The 23442-nt window shown below is 41.4% G+C and overlaps 1 protein-coding gene across 4 annotated transcripts in view; it reads right to left on the minus strand.

The window, feature by feature from the left end:
- The window catches only part of LAMA4 (laminin subunit alpha 4), a 161013-nt gene that overhangs the window by 82601 nt on the left and 54970 nt on the right, over positions 1 to 23442 (minus strand). For 2 of the 4 annotated variants that reach the window (XM_029223945.1, XM_029223944.1), the window contains exons 5-9: positions 20275 to 20355; positions 11095 to 11309; positions 8798 to 8893; positions 6779 to 6930; positions 4639 to 4749 (exon numbers count right to left, since the gene is read on the minus strand). In XM_029223945.1, the coding sequence (XP_029079778.1) occupies positions 4639 to 4749; positions 6779 to 6930; positions 8798 to 8893; positions 11095 to 11309; positions 20275 to 20355 (655 nt within the window). Of the gene's footprint in view, positions 1 to 4638; positions 4750 to 4974; positions 5106 to 6778; positions 6931 to 8797; positions 8894 to 11094; positions 11310 to 20274; positions 20356 to 23442 lie in introns of those variants that run through there. The other 2 variants (XM_029223946.1, XM_029223948.1) reach the window with 2 other exon arrangements.

Below are 23442 nucleotides of genomic sequence, written 5' to 3' on the forward strand. Positions count from 1 at the left end.
CTGGTAGACTCCCCCAGGACAGGAGAGTGGCTATTTCAAATTTCTCTCCTTTCATCCACTGTTCCAGCTGGAGGACTAGGCCATGATTTTACCTGGAATGTTTTTACACTTCCCAAGCATAACCCAAGCAAGTGGCTCTTCATCAAGGAAGAGAATGCAGACATGGTATCCTAGCAGACACATGCCCCAGGAGCCTTTCCTCGGGCATTTTATCCGAAATCTCCTCCATACAAAGCTCTCTGCGCAGCAAGACTGCGGCCATCAGCCCCTTCCCTAAAGTGTGGGCTCTCTGAATGGACATTGCAATCTTGAGTCACGATGTTCTTTCCCCCAATTCCAGTCTCCCTCTTATCCTGTTCTAATGCTTTCCAGAGACACAAAAATCTGTGGCCACTTTAAAATTAGATGATACAGAAAATAAGATGAATCTATTCTTGATGTCACCCCTCCCCGCCTTTAAAAAATAGGGACACAGACATATAAAACATTAAAAAAATTTTAACAAGTTGATTTTTGGTCCCGTTTAAATTGAGTTATACTTAAAAAACACAACATGTGTATTTTTGACTTTGGCTTTATCCTTCAGGGGAAAAGATTTATTGTTATTACTGTGTTCATTTAATTGATTTCTTGATATGGAAACTTTGAGAATTATTGAAGTAATGAAAGACAGCTGGCAGATGTCATAGCTCTAAGACAACCTCTTCTGACAAACACCAGAGGGCGCTTAGATATATGTATTTAATAAAAGACTGCGGCAAAGAGGAACATGTTATTTTAAATTGCAAAATTACTGGATATAATATATAGTGACGCCTTATTTGAAAGTTTTACTTTTTCTTTAACTTTGATTATGGAAGGAAAATAATGATATGGGCACATGGTAAAACAGGTGCACCATGCTTTAAGAAAAACTGAAATTAAAAAATTAGCTTTCAACTATAAGCTGGTTGATGTTTAGCATTACAAATGGATTAATCATTTACTCACCTCAACAGCGAATTCTCCTTGTACATATTTGATGTAAAAAGTGGCAAGAATTTTATTTATTATACAGTGCATAAAGTATAGTGTACCTAGAATACTATTAAATTGAGGATGATAATATCTAGGATGGCCATATACTTTATTGTTTAAACTGGGACACTTTTGAGAGTGAAAGGGGAACTTTTAATAATCACTCTGGGAGACAAGCATAAACAGGGGCAGTGCTGGACAAAATGCTAGTAGGAATATTGGCATGCCATTTCAGAATCTGTACAGTGATATCTAATTCGGGTTTAACTCTCTCCTAAACATTGACTTCCAAATACCTTTCCAGCCTTGATCTCTTCTCTTGAGCTACAGACTCAAATCTCTGGCATCCACAGAGAGCTCACCCTTAAAAGGTCCAGGGAAATCCATTCTGAGTTTTTAGTCCTGGCCATCTATTTCTCCACGTCAGAGCTTACATCCTTGCAACTCTTCATATCCAGTTGGTCACTGAGTCATTTTTATTCCACTTGTCATTCTGGCCTCTCTTCCTGGTCCCCACCGCCACAGTCTCACGTTACCACTGCTCACTGCAAATTCTTTTCCAATGAAGACAAGGCAGGAATTGACCACTCTTGTTTGGACTACTGCGGCAGTCTACTGACGGGTGTCCCTGTCTTCAGAGTCTTAAACCTACCATCCCCGCTTCAGAGGAATGTTTCTGAAACTTCACACCTAATCAGCTCATTGTTGTAGGTAAATGCTCTAATATCTTCCAAAGTCCACAGGATGAGCATGGTGGGAAAGGTTCTTCATGATTTGGCCTCTGAGAACTTCTTCAGCATTGTCTTCTGCTCCTTGCTTTAATATTCTGCAAGGCCAAGGCCAAAGTTCTTCAATCTTCTGGTCAATTGGAATTGAAACATATTTTGACTTTTTGTCCTGTCTTTTTATCAGGATTGGAGATCAGGCTCAGAGATCAGGCTCAGTTGCTTTTGATGTGTGGAAGTGACCCACTTTCCTCCCAACTGTAAAGATCTTTGTACGTGTTGATATATGGGGAACTTTTGCTGTGGCTCCACATAGGGAAGGAGTAGGGAGGAGATGGAGAAGTGGAGGGAATGGTGCAGCACCCTCCTGGGCCAGCCCTTGGAGACTGGGCTCTACAGTGTGCCTTTGAGATCCAGATGGCAAAGGGCAGCACTGAGATTGAGAGAGGGCCACCATCTTCACTTCTGCTTGTAGCCTAGTCCCACTCTGACTTCGAGCATGGTGGCTTTGGGAACATGGGAGAGTGGAATCTTGACATAGGCTTTGGTACTTTCATTACAGACATGGTCAGCACTGGCACAAGTGAGACCTTTCTGAGCAGCAGCTATTTGGGAACACAAGTTCATGGGCATCCTGTAGGGGTTTCCCAGAAGTAGCAGGTGGGAAAAGGCAGTAAGATTTATCAAAAGGGGGCTAGAGGACTTAGATATGGAGGTCGGGAAAAAACACAGTAACTTTAGGTTAATATAAATTGTGAGATTTGGATTACATGAGATTCATGTGACAGGTACTTTGCATACAGAGGTACAGCTGACCCTTGAACAACGTAGGGGTTGGGGGCACCGACACAGTTGAAAATCCATATATAACTTTACAGTTGGCCCTCTGTATCCGAGGTTCTGTATCTGTGGACTCAACCAACTGCGGATCATGTAATACTGTAGTACGTATTTACTGAAAAGAACCTGCATATAAGTGGACCCGTGCAGTTCAAACCTGTGTTGTTCAAGGATCAACCATATTTTCAAGTTCAAGAGGCAACATTACTGTGATTTTTTTTATCACACTGTGGGAATCTACAGTGGAATCCTTCACTCTAGCTAAAGCTAAATATTAGTTATTTTTTTGATAGAAGGCTTTCTAAGATAAAGCTTTTCTTAAATCCTTCTAAGAATCAATTATGGATTTTTCTAGACTAAGGGCTTGAAGGATGCTTGAGAAGTCATTAAGACCCCCTCTGGGTGTTTGTTTCAAAATGTTTCAGCAGGTTCCTTCACCATCAGGACTGTTTGTGTCGTAGCCAGAAGGATGTTATTTTCAATAAGAATCGATGGCAACAGCTGGGTGAATGCTCCGGTCGCTTTATCATCAACTTCTGGCTTTGGTGGTCTGTTCTCATTGTTCAGGAGCCTTTTCTGTGATGTCCCTTTCAAGCTTGCACTATTTTCTCCCCATGAAAGCCTGCATTTAACTTATATTGGAAGTAGGAAAACGGTACAACAAAAGAATCAGTAAGTCCATGTCTGAGCTATGGGAGGAGTTAATCTTGGTGAAAATATTTCCTCAAGAATTTGAGACACTTTCAGTAAGTTATAGCCATGACACAAATGAAATTACAACGAGTTTTCACAAAGATTTCTTTCCTGGTATTTCCTTTGAAACTTAAGCGATCTCACTGCTCTTCAAACGCTCATGGTTGGATTAACATGCTCCATTGCATGGGAGGGACACAATTTTTATATGCATTTAAAAGTAGTTGAATCTTCCAAGGATCCAATTAGAGTAATTCACATTTTTAGAAACATAATCTCTTAGTTTAAGAGGTCCAAGGTCAAAAGAGATTATCAGAGTTATTTTAACCTTTATTTTTGTAGAAAATGAGAATTGTTTTTGAAAAGAACTTCAGCAATTTATAACGTCAAACATCAGTATCTGAAAGCAGAAATTCCAGAGTACTCTGGGCAGAACTGGTGGAACATAATCAGGGAAAAAAATGTGTTCAACATTTTAACATGTTAAACATGGCGCCTTGTGGCTTAGTTGTATTTTTTTTATTAGTACAGAGGATGGATATTTTTCCATTAGGCTCTTGGGGAATGTATTTAATAGTCTCTCACATTGACTTTGCTCATGTTTTAATGTTTTTCTTGTTAATTTTTGAGAGCTTTTATAAGTCATATTTCCCTCGACATTTTTCTTAGTCTTGTTGACTTTTTTCATTTATTTAGTTGTTTTACTATGTATTTGAAATTTTTTCTTGTTAAATCTATTATTTCTTTTTATTACAATTCTTCACACTATATTTAAATGTATTATTATTTCCTTTCAAGGTTTAATAATTATCTAGTTGTGTTTTCTTGTAGATTTGAGATTTAAGCTCAAGTCTTTAATCTGTCTGAAATTTATTTTAGTATATGGTATAAAATGAGGGTCCAAAGTGGGTTTTTTTCCTGCCAAACTGCAAAATTGCTTTCTCAACACAATTTCTCTTCTTTCCTTTTATTATTTAATGCATACTTTAGCAAACATTTAAATTTTATATTCTATATAATGAAGTTTATTTCTGGGTGTTCTATTGCTCTTAGCCATAAAATGTTAAGGTGAACAACTGAACGACTATCCTAATTAAAACATGTATCAACCATATTTACCAGCAGCAAACACAATGAGAGTTTTCCATAAACCTGTTTTTTCAAGGAAACCAATTAAAATGGGAAGACACAGTAGAGACCAAGTATATTAACTTTCTCCTCAGGTCTTGCCTTGATTTATTTTAAGGCACCTGGGTCACTGCATTTTTTCTGGGCTGTGTTAAGCCTCAGTCATTTGTGACTAGCCAGTCTCACACCAGCTAAATCCCATCTCTGAAGTTAGTCCCAGAAACTGAACACATACCCTTCCAGCTAATTCCTCCACGTCAGACAGAAGGCTTTTCATTGTGTTTTCAGCATTGTTGATTTGTATCTTTCTTAGGATATACTGGTTTTCTCTTTCTGACAATTTTGTCTGTGGAAAAAAAAACACGTATTTTTCCATAGTCAGTAGATGTGCACACCAGGTTTGTAAAAATATGCAGAAAACTCTTTCAGTGCAAGAGGACTCAGAGCAGAGTGTGAGCCTTTATTCTCAAAATAGTGGGGTCCACAGGCTACAGCAGGCTGGTATGAAGTTTGAGGTCTGCACAAGGGGGTAGAGGGCCCTAGGGGCAGAAATTCTGCAAGCTCCACGTACCAGGCTGGAGATTCTGGCTTGGGCTGTGCTGGTTCTGGGGAAAGGGTATCTTTTCCAAATCTGCACAAAGGCACAATATAGACTGGCAGTGGCCTTGGGTGTCTGAGCCTTAAAACTTCAATTTCGCAGGTCTTGGAGGAAATGATAAACCACGTCAATCAGTGCAAATGGAGTTTAGAAATTCACTTTCCTCTTTTTGGTGTAAGGAGAACAATTCTCTTTATTTCAGACCATTTTCCCCTTTCTTTTCCATTTTGAGCAGTTTGGTCCAAATGCAGCTTTCCTTCGATTACTTTGGAGTAAGCCCTTCAATCTTGGCACTGACTTCCCATCAGCTATAATATTATTATATATAATATAATATAATATAATAATTATTTCTACCTTGAAGTTGTGCTGTTGGGGAAAGAGGATTCAAGTGGTATCAAAAGGACTGAGTCTGGGTAACTCCTCTGAGAATCAGTGCCTTCATGTGTCCAAACAGATGAGTCTGGTTAAGAACAATTCCTAAACTGGGAATAGAGTACTTACTAAGATTCCATCCAGACCATCCAGGTTTACAATTTTGTGATTTTTGTTTTGTTTTACACTTTGCACATTTGGGCAATTGCTGTGGATATCATTTGCACCTCCAAAAAGCAGAGTAATGAGCACTTTCTATGTTAGGTACTGTTCTAACTGCTCTGCATATAACAACTCACTGAATTCCCTCAACAACCCATGAGGTGGGTGTAATAATTATCCTCAATTCCAGATGAGGTAACTGAAAAATAAAGAGGTTAAATAACTTACCCAAGGTCACATAGCTAGTAAGTGTCAGAGCTGGGATTTGAATCCAAGCATTCTGGTGTCAAAGTTTCTGCTCTTAAACCATTATGCTAAACTGACTAACAAAGTAAAAAAGTATGCTGGTATTAATTCTATTATCCTTTCAGCAAATCATTATTGTTTTAAAAAATATCCGTTGGTTGTGATTGAAGCCCATGATTTGCGGGCCTCTCGCTGTTGTGGCCTCTCCTGTTGCGGAGCACAGGCTCCGGACGCGCAGGCTCAGTGGCCATGGCTCACAGGCCCAGCCGCTCTGCGGTACGTGGGATCTTCCCAGACCGGGGCACGAACCCGTGTCCCCTGCATCGGCAGGCGGACTCTCAACCACTGTGCCACCAAGGAAGCCCTGAAGCCCATGATTTAAAGGGGGAAAAAACACCTCTTAAAGCTTAGATATACAAGCACTGTTATGGTTTTTGACTATTGCCTGCCTTTCACTTGCTTATTAGATGTTAACCACTAGATCTAGGCAGAGAAACAGAGCATGTGAGTGTGCCTGTGTATTTGAGTGTGTGTGTGAGATGAGAAAGAATGTGTGTCAGTGAGAAGGAAAGGTAAGGGCAGGAGAGAGAGGGAGGGAAGAAGGAGGAAAGAGAGAATGAGAGTGTGTGTGTTAGTTTTTAGAGAAACTCCTGAAAACACAGCAAACTGAAGCTAAGGTAATGGTATGTCTGCAGTGTTGACTTGAATAACCAATGTACAGCTCCTCTGAAATAAGAGTGTTTCTCCTCCATCAATAGCTTTGTACATAGATACTAGTTTTTTAGTCATTTCATTTTCCATATTAACCTTTTTAATAGATGACAGCTCTTGGTTTAGGCTGGAGTTCATGACTGTAATCAACTTTTCATAATTTCCTAGGTCTAACAATCTGTAATATAACCACTGGACTCATACCAAAATGGACAGGAATTACCAGGAGTGACCCTATGAAACCAGAATGAAAATACACAGAAGGTATACCATTCCTGCATACTTTGAGGAGGTAGATGGTGGAGTTGATTTCATTCATATGCCTATGAGCAGCGGCACCAGATGACACACTCAACAGACCAGATTTGCTTTCTTCAATGGAGAGCGCTGCTAACCGAAGGTCATCAGTCAGATCCCAGATGCACTTATCACAGCCTGGGGGTAAAGTGGGTATGTCATTTCTTCAAAATCAAAGGTCAGCTGGGAAGCATGCTGCTTTAAGTCGATTATTATATGCACTTTCTTGGTTAATACTACTTGTAATTTTGTTTCCTGAGGAGTTGTTCTGGGCCAGGAACTAGTCCTTACACTCAAAACAGAGTAGGGCCTAAGATGAGGTAAAGTGTTAATCGGGCACTTAAAACGTAACAAAAAAACAAACACATGCAACTGAAAATTAGGTTAACATGAACACTAAAGGCTGAACTGAGAAAGAAAGGAAGCACAAAGGGCAAGGCATCTGAGAGATGGGTGGCAAAGGAGAACCCTCTCTCCACTTTTCTTTGGTGGTAGGAAAGCTATCTGGGATGACTCTCTCCATGTCAGGCTTTGGGCTTCTGCTTGGTGCCGGCTAGTGAAGATGGAATGTGCCAGGTATTCCCCCTCTCCTGGCAGCTTTTCTTACTGCCTATTCAGGCTCTAATGCCTTCACCTCACCCCAGGGACGTCTCAGCGCCTCCCCATGGCCCGACCTCCTGTCGGGATGAATGGTTCAGCAGAAGCAGGTCTGCAGGACATCACTGTTTGCGAATATCACTCCCTGATAGCTGACGAACCTGCACACATGGTTAGGTAGGTGGCAGTTTCTCGCTGCTTCCTGCATTTCACGTTTGAGCTCCTCTGACCACTGTCATCACCCCCAGGGCCCAGCGCCCTCCTGTGACACACACACAAAGGACACCCTTTGAAACTTTTCTGTTCCCAATCTCTTTCCCCCAGACTGCACTCTCTTCTAGAGAACTGATAAATGGAGACTAAAGTGTTAATGGTTGTTAATATGTTAATTTGTTATTTGAAGTTCAACGCAGACTTCCTCATATGCTCTCTCAAAGGAATGGCTCCCCAGCCAGTACATCAGGCTGGCGGAAAAGATGCATAGGGCCAAGCAGGCACATTGATGTCTTTAAAGTGACCTTGCTTAGGGGGTCACCTATGCTGTCAGTGTATAAACTCTGTCCTGCTTGTGCCTCTCATCCTATGTCACCTTCAGTAATATTAATCTCTTGTGCCTAGAGGGACTGAGTGGCCAAGATACTTTTGTTTGGGGGAAGGGATATCTAATATTAAAGCAGTCTTTAAACCACTCTACCTAAAGCCAAATATTACTTTCTTGATAGAAGGTTTTCTAAGGCAAAGCTTTCCTTAAATCCTTCTAAAAAATCAATCATGGACTTCTCTAGGCTAAGGGCTTGAAGGATGCTTGAGAAGTCATTGAGACCGGGTCTGGGCATTTGTTTTGAAATGTTTCAGCAGGTTCTTGCACCATTAGGAATACTCATGATTTGAATAACCAGAGGGGCAGGAAAGAAAAGGCAGCTCCATTTCATAAGGCCTGAATATTATATTTCTGGTGCCACTTCAGATTTAGAGTGATTTGAGAAAAGCCACTTAAATCTCTTGGCATCTCAGTTTCCCCAATGTTGTAAAGCGTAGTCTGTGTATTACTTTATCTGAGGACATGAAGAGATAATATAGAAAAAGGAGCTAAAATGAACTCAGTCACTGGGAACTGTATTTCCAACTTAGCCTTTACCTACTAAGTAAGATGCCGAACTTAAAGACTTGATAAAATAAATTTTCTAAAATAGAGCTGTTTAAATGTAAATCACCTATCTGCCCATTGGAATCAAGTGGACTGAATGTCTTTTGTTTAGGGTCCATTTGGTTGAGACACAGACAGGGTTAAAGCCAAGGGTTGGACTCAGGCAGTTTCTAGAGAGAGTATTGCATAGCTTTTCTTAATCCTACACCTGCAGCACATTAGAGAAAGTGGGGTTAGTCAATCATGTACTGTTATTTTTACTTATGGTTGGGCAGTCCATGCCTGTAGGGCGTTCAGAACCTTCTCCCAAGCATTCTCCGGTTACGCTGTCACATGGGCCTCCCCCACAACTGCACACTGTGGGAAACAAAAACAAGAGATTAGGGATTCATTTCTTAATGCCTAAAATATGGCAATGTTTTTGTGGTTTGTAGAAATACTGGCTATCGGTATATAATTCTTCAATGGGGATTAATTATATTCTTTCTTAAGATCGTGTGGAATACATGATTTAGTGATTATTCCTCTCACCCAATTAAGCCCCAGCTCAGGGAGATTTTCAAAGGTGACCCTGGGGCAAAAGTAAATCTAAATGTTCTAGGATTCCTTTCCCAACTATTTGAGATTCTGACATGACTCTGCAACTGCTTCAGTCCAAAGAGCTCCTGGTCAGTTTCATAAGGTACAAAATGATCACAGAGTCCATCATTCAGCTGGAATCTGAAAGCCATCCTTTCATCACAGTCAAATTCTCCAGTTAATCCAGCTCCAGGTTTGATTACTGCCAGGTGTGAGCGAGGAGACCCAAGAGCGATTCTTGGGTCCCACAGTGCTTGACTCTTGGCAAGACTGACTCCAAACCTCCAAATGACAGCTATCAGTGGGATAGCTAGCAACAATGTCGTGGAAAGAATTAGGACCATATTTACATGGATTTAGAAGATCTGGGTGCCCATTATTAATCTACTGATAATTTTCAAGAATGCCTTTTGGAAAAAACCAAAAACAAAACCCCAATCTCACTAGACTGTTCATTTTCCACTGAGTTTTGGAGTGGAGATTAATTTTTTTTAACATCTTTATCGAAGTATAATTGCTTTACAATGGTGTGTTAGTTTCTGCTGTATAACAAAGTGAATCAGCTATACATATACATATATCCCCATATCTCCTCCCTCTTGCGTCTCCCTCCCACCCTCCCTATCCCACCCCTCTAGGTGGTCGCAAAGCACTGAGCTGATCTCCCTGTGCTATGTGGCTGCTTCTGGAGTGGAGATTAATTTTTAATATTTACAAAGGATTTCTTAAGCTATCTAGGCTAGCAATAAGCTGGAATTGTGAATTTCCTCCCACCTCTTAACTGTCTTAACAGAATAATCATAAAAAATTAGCTTCAAGGGTAACATACATTTATTACATTTTGGCTGTTTAATGTTCCACAAAATGTAGATTAAACAATTCAGCAAGATCATGCTTTATTGCTTCTAGCATCAGCTTCTTTTCTAAGACTGATCTGCATCTCTGTAACTTAAACATGAGTTGACATTGATATGAGTCAATATTTTGAGAATCAGGATGTCAATGTTTAAGTCTTTGATTTTGCCAACACTCTTTCTGATGCCCACTTTCTCTCTCTTTAGTCTGACTGGGCACAGAGCTCCTCTCTCCACTCTGTTATTCTCGGGGTTACGCTTCTGTGCACATAGCTTTCCTGGAAACATGTTTACTTGTATTGCTTCTGCAGATCATATTTGTTTTCTTCTCAATTTCAAACTCTTCACTTCTTAAAAATCTCTTCAAGTGGAAATCTGTTTCAGTGAGAGAATCTCCAATTGAAGCATGCCACAAGAGCACAATAACTCTCCCTCACTCTTCTTCCCCTCAAAGTCACATAAGAGAAGAAATATTCAGTCTCAGCCTCCCTTTAGTCCTAGAGGAAGGCAATTTAACTTTTCTTCTGAAGAGCTTCACTCTCTGAGGCAAATGGATTGGAGAAATCCTGAATAAAATTTGTACCTTTCAGTCTAACTGAAGTCTGACCAGGAAGATTTCTTATATTATCCCTGAAATATTTACTCTGATAATTTGAGGAAATAGGGGGATGATTAAACTACCTATGGCTTGCTAATCTATTTCACTGAAATGTTGATTTTACCAAACGTAACTAAAAAGAGACACATAGCTTGCAGAGTAAGAAAATTGATGTCAAACATGCAAACTTTCATTCAGTCCTCTGGTCAATGACAGGTAATCTGTGGAAGTCTGATTTACTTATTTGATCAAAATTGAAAGGACATAAAGATGATAAGATAAAAGTTCACTAGTGTTAGTGTCTCATGGTTCATTCTACCCATGAGCTAAGCTACATTAGTCTTGATAAAAATACCTACCCCTAGAAGTATGGGATGCACATTCCTATATTGCCCTGGAAAAGTGTCAAGGGGGTAATTGCAATATTTCCCCAAGATAAATTCATCTAAATCCAGCACTGACAGAGACCCTGCTCCTATCACACATGTGCTGGCTGGGGAGCTGCTGCAGCATGCACAGAACCATACCTGCACAGTTCTTGGCTCTCCTGGCATCCCCATAGTAGCCAGGTGCGCAGTGTTCACACTTGAATCCGGTGGTGTTGGGTAAGCAATTCCTACACTGGCCAGTGACCTCATCACAGTCTTCAAAGATCAGGTTAGGATCTGAATTTCCACTGCAGTCACATTTCTTACAGGTGCTTCCAATCAGCAAGGGGTTTCCATAGTAACCAGGAGCACATCTGAAGGGGAATCACATGTTAAAAATTTAGCAACCATAGTTTTCTTCCTTTTTAGCTTCTTTCCTACCTAGAAGAAAGTGTAATGAATATTTGTGTATTGCTCTCCCAGAACTAATTCCCACTCTCCCATCTTCCTAATAGGACCAGACTTTGTTTTTAAGGAACTACCCCTCCTCATTGTGTTGCAGCCCATTCAGTTCGGCGAGACCTTCAGGTGCAGGAGTGTCTGGATATGACCAGGGTGGGGGCATTTCTGGTCACTCCAATGACTGGGGTGCACAGCTGGCATACGATGGTGGTACTAGATATGCTACATTTGGCCGTGAGATATGCCACTAGGGCATAGCTAAGGATTGTCCTGGACAAAATGTTAGTAATACCTTTACTGAGAAACACTGGTATGTATTCTACCTTGCCATAGTGAATTGTTCTGATAACATAAACCTGAGCCAACCAGTGCCTGGCATTGTCCTGGCCGAAATGGTTTGGCTCAGGAGTGATTCAGCTGGAGTGGAGCTCAGAGCTCTTGTTTGAGGGTTGTGTGAAGGTCTTCTCTCCCTCTGCAGGTGAATGAAGAGGCAGGCAGCACGCTTAGCTCTCGCAGCCATCTTGTGACTGAAGGAAGACAGTGTGGAGACAAAGCAGAGGGCAGAGCTGGGAGTACCACAGATAAACAGAGCTGGGGCCAGATGGCCATTATTCTGTATGTTTCAGATATATGAGCCTACAGAGGCCAGGTACCTAACTGCATTTGCTGTGGAGGCAGAGCTGAGTCCTACGGTCATGCCAGCTGGCCTTAATGAGAGACTCCAGCCCAGGTGGAGAGCAGAGGGTGAACTACTTCCAGCCTTTGCTGGCCTTGCCAAGCTATGCACTCTGGGGGGAGGGGGGGCTGCCTCTGACCAGAGGAAAAGACCCTTTCTCTACTTTTTCCAAAAGGTAACCTGTCGGCCAGCAGAGGCCCTGCTCTGAGTGATGGGCCCACAGGCCCCATCTAAGGGGGTAGCTGCTTCTCAGCTCCTATCAACTGTTTCTATACTGTAGCCTTGAGGGAATGAAGGATCTATGTTGTCAGATCTTATTTTTAAAGGAAAAAGTTGAAATTCGGATTTTTATGTGAAATCTCAGTTTTTAAAGGTTGGCTCAAACTTTGTAAGAATACTTTTTGAGGCAAACTACACACTTTTTGGCTGGCTGTGGCCCCCTCTCTGCTATGGACCTAAATCAGTGTTGAAGACTGGCTAAGGTGGGCTGAAGATGCTTTGGGAGTGGCTGGAAGGAATGTGCAGTCACACCGTCATGGGGCTGAAGGTCAGGCACAGGAGTTAGTTTTGATGAGAAAGAAAAAGAAGAGAGCCAGTGAAGGTTTCTGAGTGATAAAAGTGATGGTGAATGAAGCTGGTGTTGGCATCAGAGTTCAGGATGGACTCGGGGCTGGAATGGGAGACCAGGGTTGGGTGGGGAGGGCCTGGGGTGGGACCTATGCCTTGGGAGTGGAAAGGAAGAGAAGACTTTCCAAGGACACCAATAAGACCCAGCCAGCAATAATAGGACACCACCTTTTTAAATGCTTCCATTTAAAGTAAAAGAATCATGATTCAGAAGATTTGAAAAATAGAGAAATGAAAAAAAAATCACATCTGTAATCCCAAGACCTTAACAATCACTGTTCAACATTTTGCATATGTTTTTCCAGGTTTTATTCCTATGTCTCAGTTTTTTGATGTAGTTGTAATGATGGTGTATGTTCAGTCACTTGCAACGTATCTCATGACTTCACCCAGGTAAATTCATTTAGTTACCACAGACACCTGGGAGGTAGGGCACACAGGCTTGGCATTCCGAGGCTGAGAGGCTACTTTGGTTTTCCAGGCTCACATGCTAGGAAGTGACAGCGTAAGACCCAGACCTTCTGACCCTGATGTTCTTTCCTTTGCTCTGCCCTGGACCACACTGCTACTGCTATAAATGAATGAGTGAATTCATCCAACAGAAGGACAATTCATGTCTATTTTGTGTAAGGCACAAAGAGACAGGAAGAGGAAAAACACATAGCCTATGCACTGAAAGAAAAGGAAAAGAATTAGGCATAATTACACAAACTCTAGAAGTCGAGGACTATGAAAAAGATAAGAATGAATGTAAGTGCCACACAACCCACAAAGAGACATCCCCCTGAGGAAATGTTTGATAAATTTTATTATTCATACTCATGTCTTTGTACCTTTGCTTCACAGGCCCTCTTGTCCCCAAGTCAGCATAAATCATTCCTCTATGGAACAGATGGCTGGATTGAATTTCTATCCCGTGCGCAGTTCACCAAACAGAATATTAGATACTTAGGCTCACTAAAATGGGACTCAGATCTGCCACTTCAGTGTGCAGCTGCGAAGCCTGAGGTCTGGGAGTGCACGGACTTGTCCAAGCTCACAGAAGCCAGATGCCAGTTGCTTTCTTTTCTCTGTTTAATTCCACTGTATTTGATCTCCATAGGTGGTTCCCTGGTCTTCTACTAGTCAGAATCTCAACCACAGTGGAAACCTACTTTGAGTTACTTTGAATTTCAAGAATATCTTTTGGTGGTAGGCTCAGAGGCAATTCTGAAGTCACAGTCCCAACTTCAACCCTACAGATTTTATAGAATGAGCACACGAAGGTTTTGTACTCATGGCACCCTCTAACCCTGACTTTATAGATGAGGAAACTACAGCGTGGAGAAGCTGGACAATTGGTTCACTGCTTCAGGGCTCAAGCATCGTATGGGACTCCAAGCTTATGCTCTTTCCACTCCACAAATCTGGCATTAATGAGTTAACTAATAAGTCCATTAATGATATAACAGTTGAGTAATTAAATGCTATCTATTAATACACCTAATTCCTGTCCTCGAAGAGCAAATTACAAAGGATACAAAAGGACAAGGAGTCGGATTTAGAGTCAGCATTGGAGCCCAGGTACCCAGTACTGGTGCACTTTTATTTTCTTCCATAATCTTGTTTCTAGCTTTATTAATGACTTGATTCACTTGGAGAAAATAGAGCTGATAAAATTACAGTGTAAATGAAAGAACTGTGACATACAAACTTTGTCATTTCAGTCAGTGATCATATCATTTGGGAAAAATGGAAAACAAAAAGATACGTTTTTTGGAAAAAAATGCTTTTGACCAAAAACTATTATTTTGGGAATTTTTGTAGTGCTTTCCCTCTCCTCTGCTCCTTCTCCTTTTCTTCTCTTCCCAAGGCCATATACCTCTTACTGAATGCTTTTATCAAAAGTGCCAAAATTCCCAGCCCAGGTGGCATAGAAGCTTTTCTGGCGGGGATGTCACTCTGTAGCTGTCATCTGGGTTAAATTAAATGAAGAAAAAAAAAAGCACCTGTTACATAGTAGGTGCCATATAAATGCTCTCTACTTCTCTACGAATGACTGGGAGCTAAGGCTAGGAAAATATAAGTAACCCATTCCAGGTCACAGGGCCAGAATCCAGAAATGCGGCAGGGCAGAGAGTAGGGAGTAATAAGAATTCTATACAGATAACAGGGCTGATACCTTAAGTTTGAAAAACTTGACGCCTGCAGAAAGAATCAGACTAAAGCCCTGAATCATAATATAAGCCTCAATAAACGTTAGCTTCTTCTTCTTCTTCCTCCTCTTTATTATTGTTTTCTAACATCAAGGTCATCATCAAAATCATTATCACCGTCATCATCGTCCCTGATGATACTATGTTCGGCCTTTCCTGTTAGGATTTTCAGGTCTCCCTGAATTTGCTTTAATTTGCCCCATTCTTCTTTCCTGATCCTTAAGCAATAAGATCCACATGATAAAACCTCATACGATTTTAGCATGTCTCTCAATCCCCTGCAGAATTGAATGGATAAAGGTACACTGTTAAAGCTGCCGCAAGAGACAATGTGGAATACTAAGGCATTGACATCATATATGTTTATTAACTGAAAACTTTGTGTTGAACATTGAGGGTCAATTGTGTGACCTTAGATTAAGTCTCTTCATGGCTCTGAGTCTCAGGTCCCTCATCTTTAAAATGTACTACTTAGGAGCAGAGGGAAGGTCATTCTGGAACGAGAATGAGAATTCAAAACGCCTGTCCATTCGGTTGTGCATTTTATAATTATTTGCATCAGAAGATGACTTCCATTTGCAACCTCTATTCTATTCTGGGTCTTTGATTTTCCAGGCATGGGGTGGGAAGTGGGGGATCAAATGGGGCAAGAAGTGACTGACTCTTGTCACTACATCGTGCCTTCTTAAAGGAACATTAAAAATTCTGGGGTTTTAAAAAAGTATTATTGAAGCAAATATAACTCAGTGCCTACAATGTTTTAGACACTGCAATGGAGGAAGAATGGATAGAGAAATAAATAAGATGCTACTTCTGCTGAGAAGCTCATATTTCAATGAGATTTAAAAAAATTGTTTGATTTTGAACAAGTGGCTTAACCTCTCTGTGTCTCACATTCTTTCTCTGTAAATAAGGATGAAAATGGTATCTCATAGGATTTTATTCTGAAGTTTAAATGTATCATTGCAAGTGAACTGCTTACAACAGCGCCCGGCATAGAGTAAGCTCTCAATAAATGTCAGTTATTATTTTTATCATCATCTAAATGTAATAAAATGTGGTAAGCTCTTCAGTTGACCTGGTGGATTTTAAGAGCAGCAAGTCCAGCATGGGGAGTTTAAATTGTGAGGTGAGAAAGGACTTTGGGAAGAGTCAGGCAGGACCCAGAGCAGGCTAAGTAACATGGACCTTACTGGGAAGACAGGCGTGCTTTGAGCTGTTCTGCACACTACTAGAAGAGGCTCGTGTCTTATGTTTAGACCAGTGTTGCTCAAAATTGTATGTAGTATGGATCCCTGTGAAAAGAAAAACATTCATACAGAATATCTCTTCCAGTGTTCATTTAAATTACCTTTAAATATTTCAAACATAAAACTAAGTAGTAACTCCTTATGTCTATGACTTGTATACATCTTGAAAAACCAAGATAAATTTTCCAAATAAAACAAAACTATAAAATGGATCGAATTCAAATGAACAGTTTTAATTCAAGGCAACGGATGATGTCGTTGCAACTGAATGGTTACTTGCAATGTGATGTGGTAGAGGATTGTTTGAGTTCAGCATGCATGACCTGCCCTGTGCTATGTCATGACTCTGTGTGCCTCACTGTCATGTCATTCGGCCTCCAGTTGTCTGTAATGTCTCACTGACACACCATCAGCCATTATTTTCTCCTCAGCTCTGAGGCAGATAGATCCCCCTTTATTATAAAATGGTACTTCAGAAAGTCCAGAACATGTTTCAATGAACTTTTTTCTCAAGATTATCACTGAAATGAAACACAAAATTAAGAAAACACTCACTGAGAACCCATGAACCTCTACGAATATTTCCAAGGACACCAGTCAGTGGCTCTTGAGCCCCAGTTTGAGAATCACTGTTTTGTATTTTGCGGGTGTGGTATTAAAGGTTGAAATAGAGCAGTAGTTCACAAGTCAGTGAGAGGACTGGTGTGAGAACCCAACGGGGAGTCAAAATATGGGTCCCCAGGCCTCACCTGAGAGGTCTCTTTTCAGTGGGGCACGGAGCGGGTGAGGGAGGGCTAGGGAATCCAAAGGTTTCCAGGAGATACTTACACACAGTCAGACTTGAAAATCACCCCGATTAAATGATCTTTAGGTACAGAAACACCCAGAGTGTTCTTGTTTGAACTAATGAGACAGATATCCATGCAAATCAGCGGCATATTTTGGAAAGATCTTGTGGAGAGATCTGAGTTTACAAATTCATTGAAAACATATTAGATGAAGTTTAATTGGGACAATTTAACAACTTGATGAGTAAACTCAAAACAGAAACCCCCTCTCAGTCCCAGAGTCAAACAAATCAAAAGCAGTTAAGGCCACCTCCTGTGGGATGATCCAGCTCCCCTGTGGGAAGGAAACCACTCCTCTCACTATGCTTTTGAAGAGCCTCTCCTTGCCCTCTCTTTAGCTTTTCATTTTTTCTGTCTTGCAATGAATGGTTTTCAGGTTTGTCTCCTCCCCTAGCCTTGACTTCATGAGGACAAGAGAACATGTCTTAGATGTATTGCATCCCTACTCTTCCCACCCATCTGTTTGTGTGGTCATTTCTATTTTGAAAAAGAGTTACCTGGATTGTCAGGTCAATTTTTGATGTAAAAGACCTCAGTGGATTCTTTTTAAAAGAACAGGGTGAGAGGAAGGGTGGATGGGAAAGAGAAGAAATGAAAGTTGCTCAAAGTGATCCTCCCCCAATGCAGATGAAAGGCCTTAGAAGGGATGCTTACTTCCAGCACCTTTGTAAATGCAGCCTCCTGTCAAAGGGAATCTACTTAACAGACTAACCATTTTTCTCCTCCATATCAGAAGTTCATCTAATTCATTAATTGTCAATGTTTAAAATAGGAGACTCTTAGAAGACATTCGGAAAAAGCAGAATGGAAGAATCCAGATTTTTAAGCCAAACTTTCCAAGTCCTGGTTCCCCCACTTAGCAGTGATGTGACTTTAGATAAGTCACAGTTTCCTCATATGCAAAATACGACCTCCTCTCAGGGTAGTTATGAGGCTGAGAGAGGACATAGGAAACAATCAATAAAGGGCACTATTTCTAGCTAAGGAAACTGAGATTCAGGGAAATGAGCCAGCTTGTCCCAAGCACACATTATGCCAGCAGTGGCAACAGGACAATAGGCACAATGACTCGTACTGTTACCAGTTAATTTTTTTTTTTTTTTTTTTTGCAGTACGCGGGCCTCTCACCGTTGCGGCCTCTCCCGCTGCGGAGCACAGGCTCCGGACGTGCAAATTCAGCGGCCATGGCTCACGGGCCCAGCCGCTCTGCGGCATGTGGGGTCTTCCCGGACTGGGGCACGAACCCGTGTCCCCTGCATCGGCAGGCAGACTCTCAACCTCTGCGCCACCAGGGAAGCCCACCAGTTAATTTTTATTGAGCATTTATTAAGTGCCAGGTGCCATACTAAAAACTTCACAGTATTACTCACAACAGTCCTATGAGGTGGGTATTTTCATTTTTTCCTTTCTGGAGATGTGGAAATAGCCACTTAGAGATCAAATAACTTGCCCAGGAGACCATAAAGGGCTACAGCTGAGAGACAGCCACGCAGGCTGATGCTACATCTCAACACGGTACTTCCACTTCCCAAACTAGTGCTCTCTCCTCCATCCCATCAATCCAGGTCCAGGCTAAGCAGCAGATCTGACTGAGCCTTGCTGATTAATGGCAGGTTCCAGGAACCTCTGATGTGGGCCAGGGGATTTATCATCTACAATGCCACATGTGAGGTGGGCATGATGTCCTGTGCCAGGCCCCCCACTGTCACTGACAGAACCCTAATCCGCACCTCTGTGTGATTTTGTAGGACTGAGCCCTTAGGGCTGAGGTTACTCACTTCTGGAGGAACTTGCATTTGGTCAGCAGGACTCTATTTAAGGCCATTAATTCCCCCTTCAGGAGCCATACGACACCCATTAGCTGGTAATATTGCTCAATCCTTATCTGAGTAAACTGAGTTAAACCTCAGACACTGAGGAGAAAAATCTCCATCCCTGGCTGATGAACAATCCTCTCACCCCCACTGAGCCAGATAATGAGTAAATCAGGTGGCTCATGTTCCTGGGTCCCCAAATAAGGAAATACAGAAAAAGCGTGTCACCAACATTAATCAGCCGAGGGTCATCTGATCATCTCTAGAAGTCCCTCTTAAAGGATGACATTCATATGGTCCCTCACCTTTCACTTCCCTCTTCTCTTACAGTAAAAGGGGGAAAATCCCACAGCTCTTTAGTAAAAGAATTATCCACATTTTGCAAATTTAATAATCACAATAACAATGCCCTCAAAATACAGTGATTTTTCTATGTACCATAGACACTGTGGCTTTTTAAAAAGAGTTCCAGAGCTACACTTTTAGAGATGGAGGGTGTTTTCCTCGGAAATGAGACGGTATTTAAGGTTTACCTTTTGAGACCCAGGCTGAATCTTTGAGTTCCACCCAGGGCAGTAAGCAGCATGCTGCGGTGAAGTGAGCACGCTGCAGATGTGGGGATGTGGGACTGTATGTCTGACCGGTCCCTTCTGCCCCTTCCCTCCCTGTCTTGAGGACACCACACATCATTTCACTGCCTAAACACAGTGGGGAGGATATTAATGGCATTTATGTTAAAAATAAGAAGGCCTCTCTGTGAGACTCTTTCAGTGAAAGCACTTTTACCTTAGAAAGCTGTGAGCAGCTGAGGGAGGATGGGAAACGTCTTGCCAGGAATCATTCAGTGGGAGTCTTGCACCCTTGCTTGCCAAGGCCATTCTTGTTTGAGCAAAGCCCAAAGCAACTTAAAAAAGAGTGTTAGGTGTAAATACCAAAAAGGGATTCAGAAAATCCAAACTCATGGAATTAGTTTACTTTTCAGGAGAGGAGATGGTATAAAGAATAGGTTAAATAATAGGTTTGTGCTTTTTTTCAATGTATCACTCTAATAACTGACCAGTTGATAAAAAAGGAATCACTGAAGAAGACTTTCTCTCTCTCTTTGGACATTAATTGTACTACTGGTTCTCAGTGAGAGAGAGAGAGAGAGAGAGAGAGAGAGAGAGAGAGAGAGAGAGAGGACTGTTACCAAAACCATCTAGAGAATCTCTTCAAAATACGCATACTCATTTTTCCTCTTTCCTTACCCATTTATCCTGAGATGTAGCCCTGGACACCTAGGGAGCATTCTCATAGCTGTATATGAGGCATGGGATTTGGGAACGCTCCCCAAAGGGGTTCTGAAATGCTATCTCCCACTCCCTCTTCTTAAGACCTACTGAACGAGAGCATGGAAGAGCTGATGAGTGTAAGAAACAGGAAGTTTCCTTTGACCCCCATAGCACATGGTGACTTTCAGTAGCCTACCTTTCACAGTTAGGTCCAGCATAGTTTTCTTTACAAATACACCGAACAGCTCCATTTTTCCTATAGCAGGATTCTGCAAAACTGGAATTGAAAGAGAATATTAGAAGTCAATTCCATACATCATTGAAGAGACTGTCTTAACATTTTTTTTTTTTTTTTTTTTTTGCGGTACGCGGGCCTCTCACTGTTAAGGCCTCTACCTTTGCGGAGCACAGGCTCCAGACGCGCAGGCTCAGCGGCCATGGCTCACGGGCGCAGCCGCTTTGCGGCATGTGGGATCCTCCTGGACCAGGGCACGAACCCGTGTTCCCTGCATCGGCAGGCGGACTCTCAACCACTGCGCCACCAGGGAAGCCCTTAACTTTTGATTTTGATTAGATCATCTCTACCTTGGTCCCCTCAAGTTCAAATGGGTGCAATTATTTGCTTCAGTTAAATTAAATCTTCCTCCTTTCAGGAGAGCTCAGACTATCAGGCTCAGACAGAAAGTGACACACCACTGGTGACACCATTTCCCATGTCTACCTCATTTATTTTTCCATAGGGGCACTTTATTATTTTTACTTGAAACAGTGGGAATTTCCAGAACATCAGGTATATGTGTATGTGTGTACGTATAAATATATATGTATATATTTTTTAATGCAAATGTAAAACACATATCCTAAAGCTAGAGTAAAATAAGTAAATTTTACCTGTGATTTTAGATTTCTATGAGAATTTTCTCTTATTCCTACCACTTTCTGTGTATTCACTTGAAAGTTTCCCCCTTTTTTTCTGCACTAGCTCTCTTTCACTCTTCAAGGTCATGAACCAATTCTAAACTATGCTTTATAATCTCCACAAAACCTTAATTTCTTTCATGTGTACCTTAAAGATTGGGAATAACGGGTGCAGGGACTGGCTCAGCTGATCAAAGTCATAAAGCAAGTACTCAAGCAAGAAATAGGACCCATAGTAAAAGGATTCTAGTTCATGAAACCCACTCTCTTGATTCTTCTTTTTTTTGATAATAAAAATTAGGACACAGGACAGAAAACAAATAAATATATTGTTTCAGCAGAATAAATAACTATCTTAATTATGAAGGCAAGGGAAATGGAATATTGTTCTCCATATGTTTTGAAAATTCTACCTACACTGACACATGAATCCATCTCCATGAGGAGGGTGTACAAAATTTTTAAGACTTTTAAATTAGTTTTGGCTTAGGTACTGTACAATCCATGGAGTGTGACCTGCTGTTCTCACATTCCTGCATGTATCAGCAAAGACCTAACCATCTTTGGAGGAAAGCAAATGGATATGTTTGCTTTGTGTGAAAATATTTATAAAATCAGTCAGAAAACAAATGTGCTTCTCAGTGAAAGGCAGTACATACAATTTATTTTCTCTAATAGTCTGGTTAAAAACATTCCAATGAGTTACATTTCTTTGGCATTTACCCTTTATTTTGCTTGTTCTTATTCCTCAGCCTACTTAAAGAAACAGTATCAGTTAAGTGTCCAGAACATGAAAACCCACATGCATGTTTCTTTGAAGATGTTCCGCCCAGCAGCCCACCCATGGCTTGAAGGAATGAAATACCTGCCTGGAGTTGTCTGCTTTGAGCTCATGTCCTACAGTTTCAAACAGATGATGTTTTCCTTGTTTGGAGCAATTATTAGTAGACATGGAGGATGTCTGGCCAACCCTAAAATAAATAAATGAGCTCTGTGCAAATGGTCCCTGGGAATAGCTGTGTGACTATTGGTCTTGGTGGAGGGAGACTCAGAGGTAGTAGAGCCGCTGAGGGTTCCTTTTCCGTTTTCCATCAGCATTAATTGTTTATATTTTGCTTAGGCTAAAGTCTGTTTTGGGCTAGGGAAATGAAAACACTGCACCTTTCTCAGCCCACACTAATAACCATGGTGCCCTCTCCAAGTGGAAGGGAGTCTTTTGTTCTTGGAAAACCCTCAGGGAACTTAAAGGAAAACAGACTCAGCACTCTTTGTTTGCAAAACTCCCTCAAGCATCACTTCCTTGCCTTCTGATGTGGCTATTGTAATATCTGGAGATCCAAATCCTGGGTCTGTAGGCTCAACCTGCATATCTTTCAAAGTGTAATTCAGATTCCACACTTGGTGCCTTTCTGAAATCTCAAATAAAAGTCCTGGCACTTTGATTTTTTATAGAAAATAGAAATATGAATTTTAAGAAAAGCTGAAAGAGGCAGTGGGGAGTTTGATTTTTTATGATATTTAATTAGTATTTGAGATTAGTTAACTCAGTCAATAATAAGGCCAGATCAAAGACTAGCACTTTATAGGATCCAGGCAAATCTGTCCTGTTCTATGATCACACATTATCCCCCCACCCCACCCCACCCCACCCCCGCTTTCTGTATCCAGTTCTCTCCCCCAAGGGATTTCAGGAAGTAGAACTATTGCCACTACAGAGAAAGCAGGTCTCTTCCACGGTTCCCAATTCCTCCACACTCCCACTTAATGTTCTTTACTTATAGGTCATATATTTTTGCTTTTGTGTTAATCTTCAGCAGGTTTTTCCACCTCAAATCTGTCCTCTAGAGCAGGAGTCCCCAACCCCCAGGCCGAGGACCGGTATGGGCGAGGCCTGTTAGGAACTGGACCGCACAGCAGGAGGTGAGCAGGGGACAAGCAAGCGGAGCTTCATCTGCCGCTCCCCCATCGCTGGCGTTACCGCCTGAACCATCCCCCACTGCCCCTTCCATGAAAGAATTGTCCTCCATGAAAGCAGTCCCTGGTGCCAAAAAGTTTGGGGACCACTGCTCTAGAGACTTCAGCTTTTACATCTGTGAATATGTACTTAACTGCACAGCCTGTTCCCTAAATCCCTCAATTGCTCTTTTGAACCTGGATCCACTCACACAGCAGAGAAAGAACATGGGTGGAAATGGTGATTCTTGTTGCCTATGGAAACTACCTGTGTTTCCTCTTTCCAGACAAGAAGCTCATTACCTGATTGGCAAGTTTCTGCTTCTTTTATCTGAAAGAGTTAACAGTCTTCAGAAGAGCTTCTTGATGAACTAAGATGCTGGATAATCTGGCTCAAAGGTAAAAAGGTCATTTGCTTTAGAAGCTTCAAAATATTGCTGTAATTTCATCCATTTTAATGAAGGCAGGAGTTTTTAACTGTTTTATTCACAAC

The sequence above is a fragment of the Monodon monoceros genome, unplaced genomic scaffold (assembly GCF_005190385.1).
Source record: "Monodon monoceros isolate NGI ecotype Baffin Bay Population unplaced genomic scaffold, NGI_Narwhal_1 Super_Scaffold_15, whole genome shotgun sequence".
In the NCBI taxonomy this organism is placed as follows: domain Eukaryota; kingdom Metazoa; phylum Chordata; class Mammalia; order Artiodactyla; family Monodontidae; genus Monodon; species Monodon monoceros.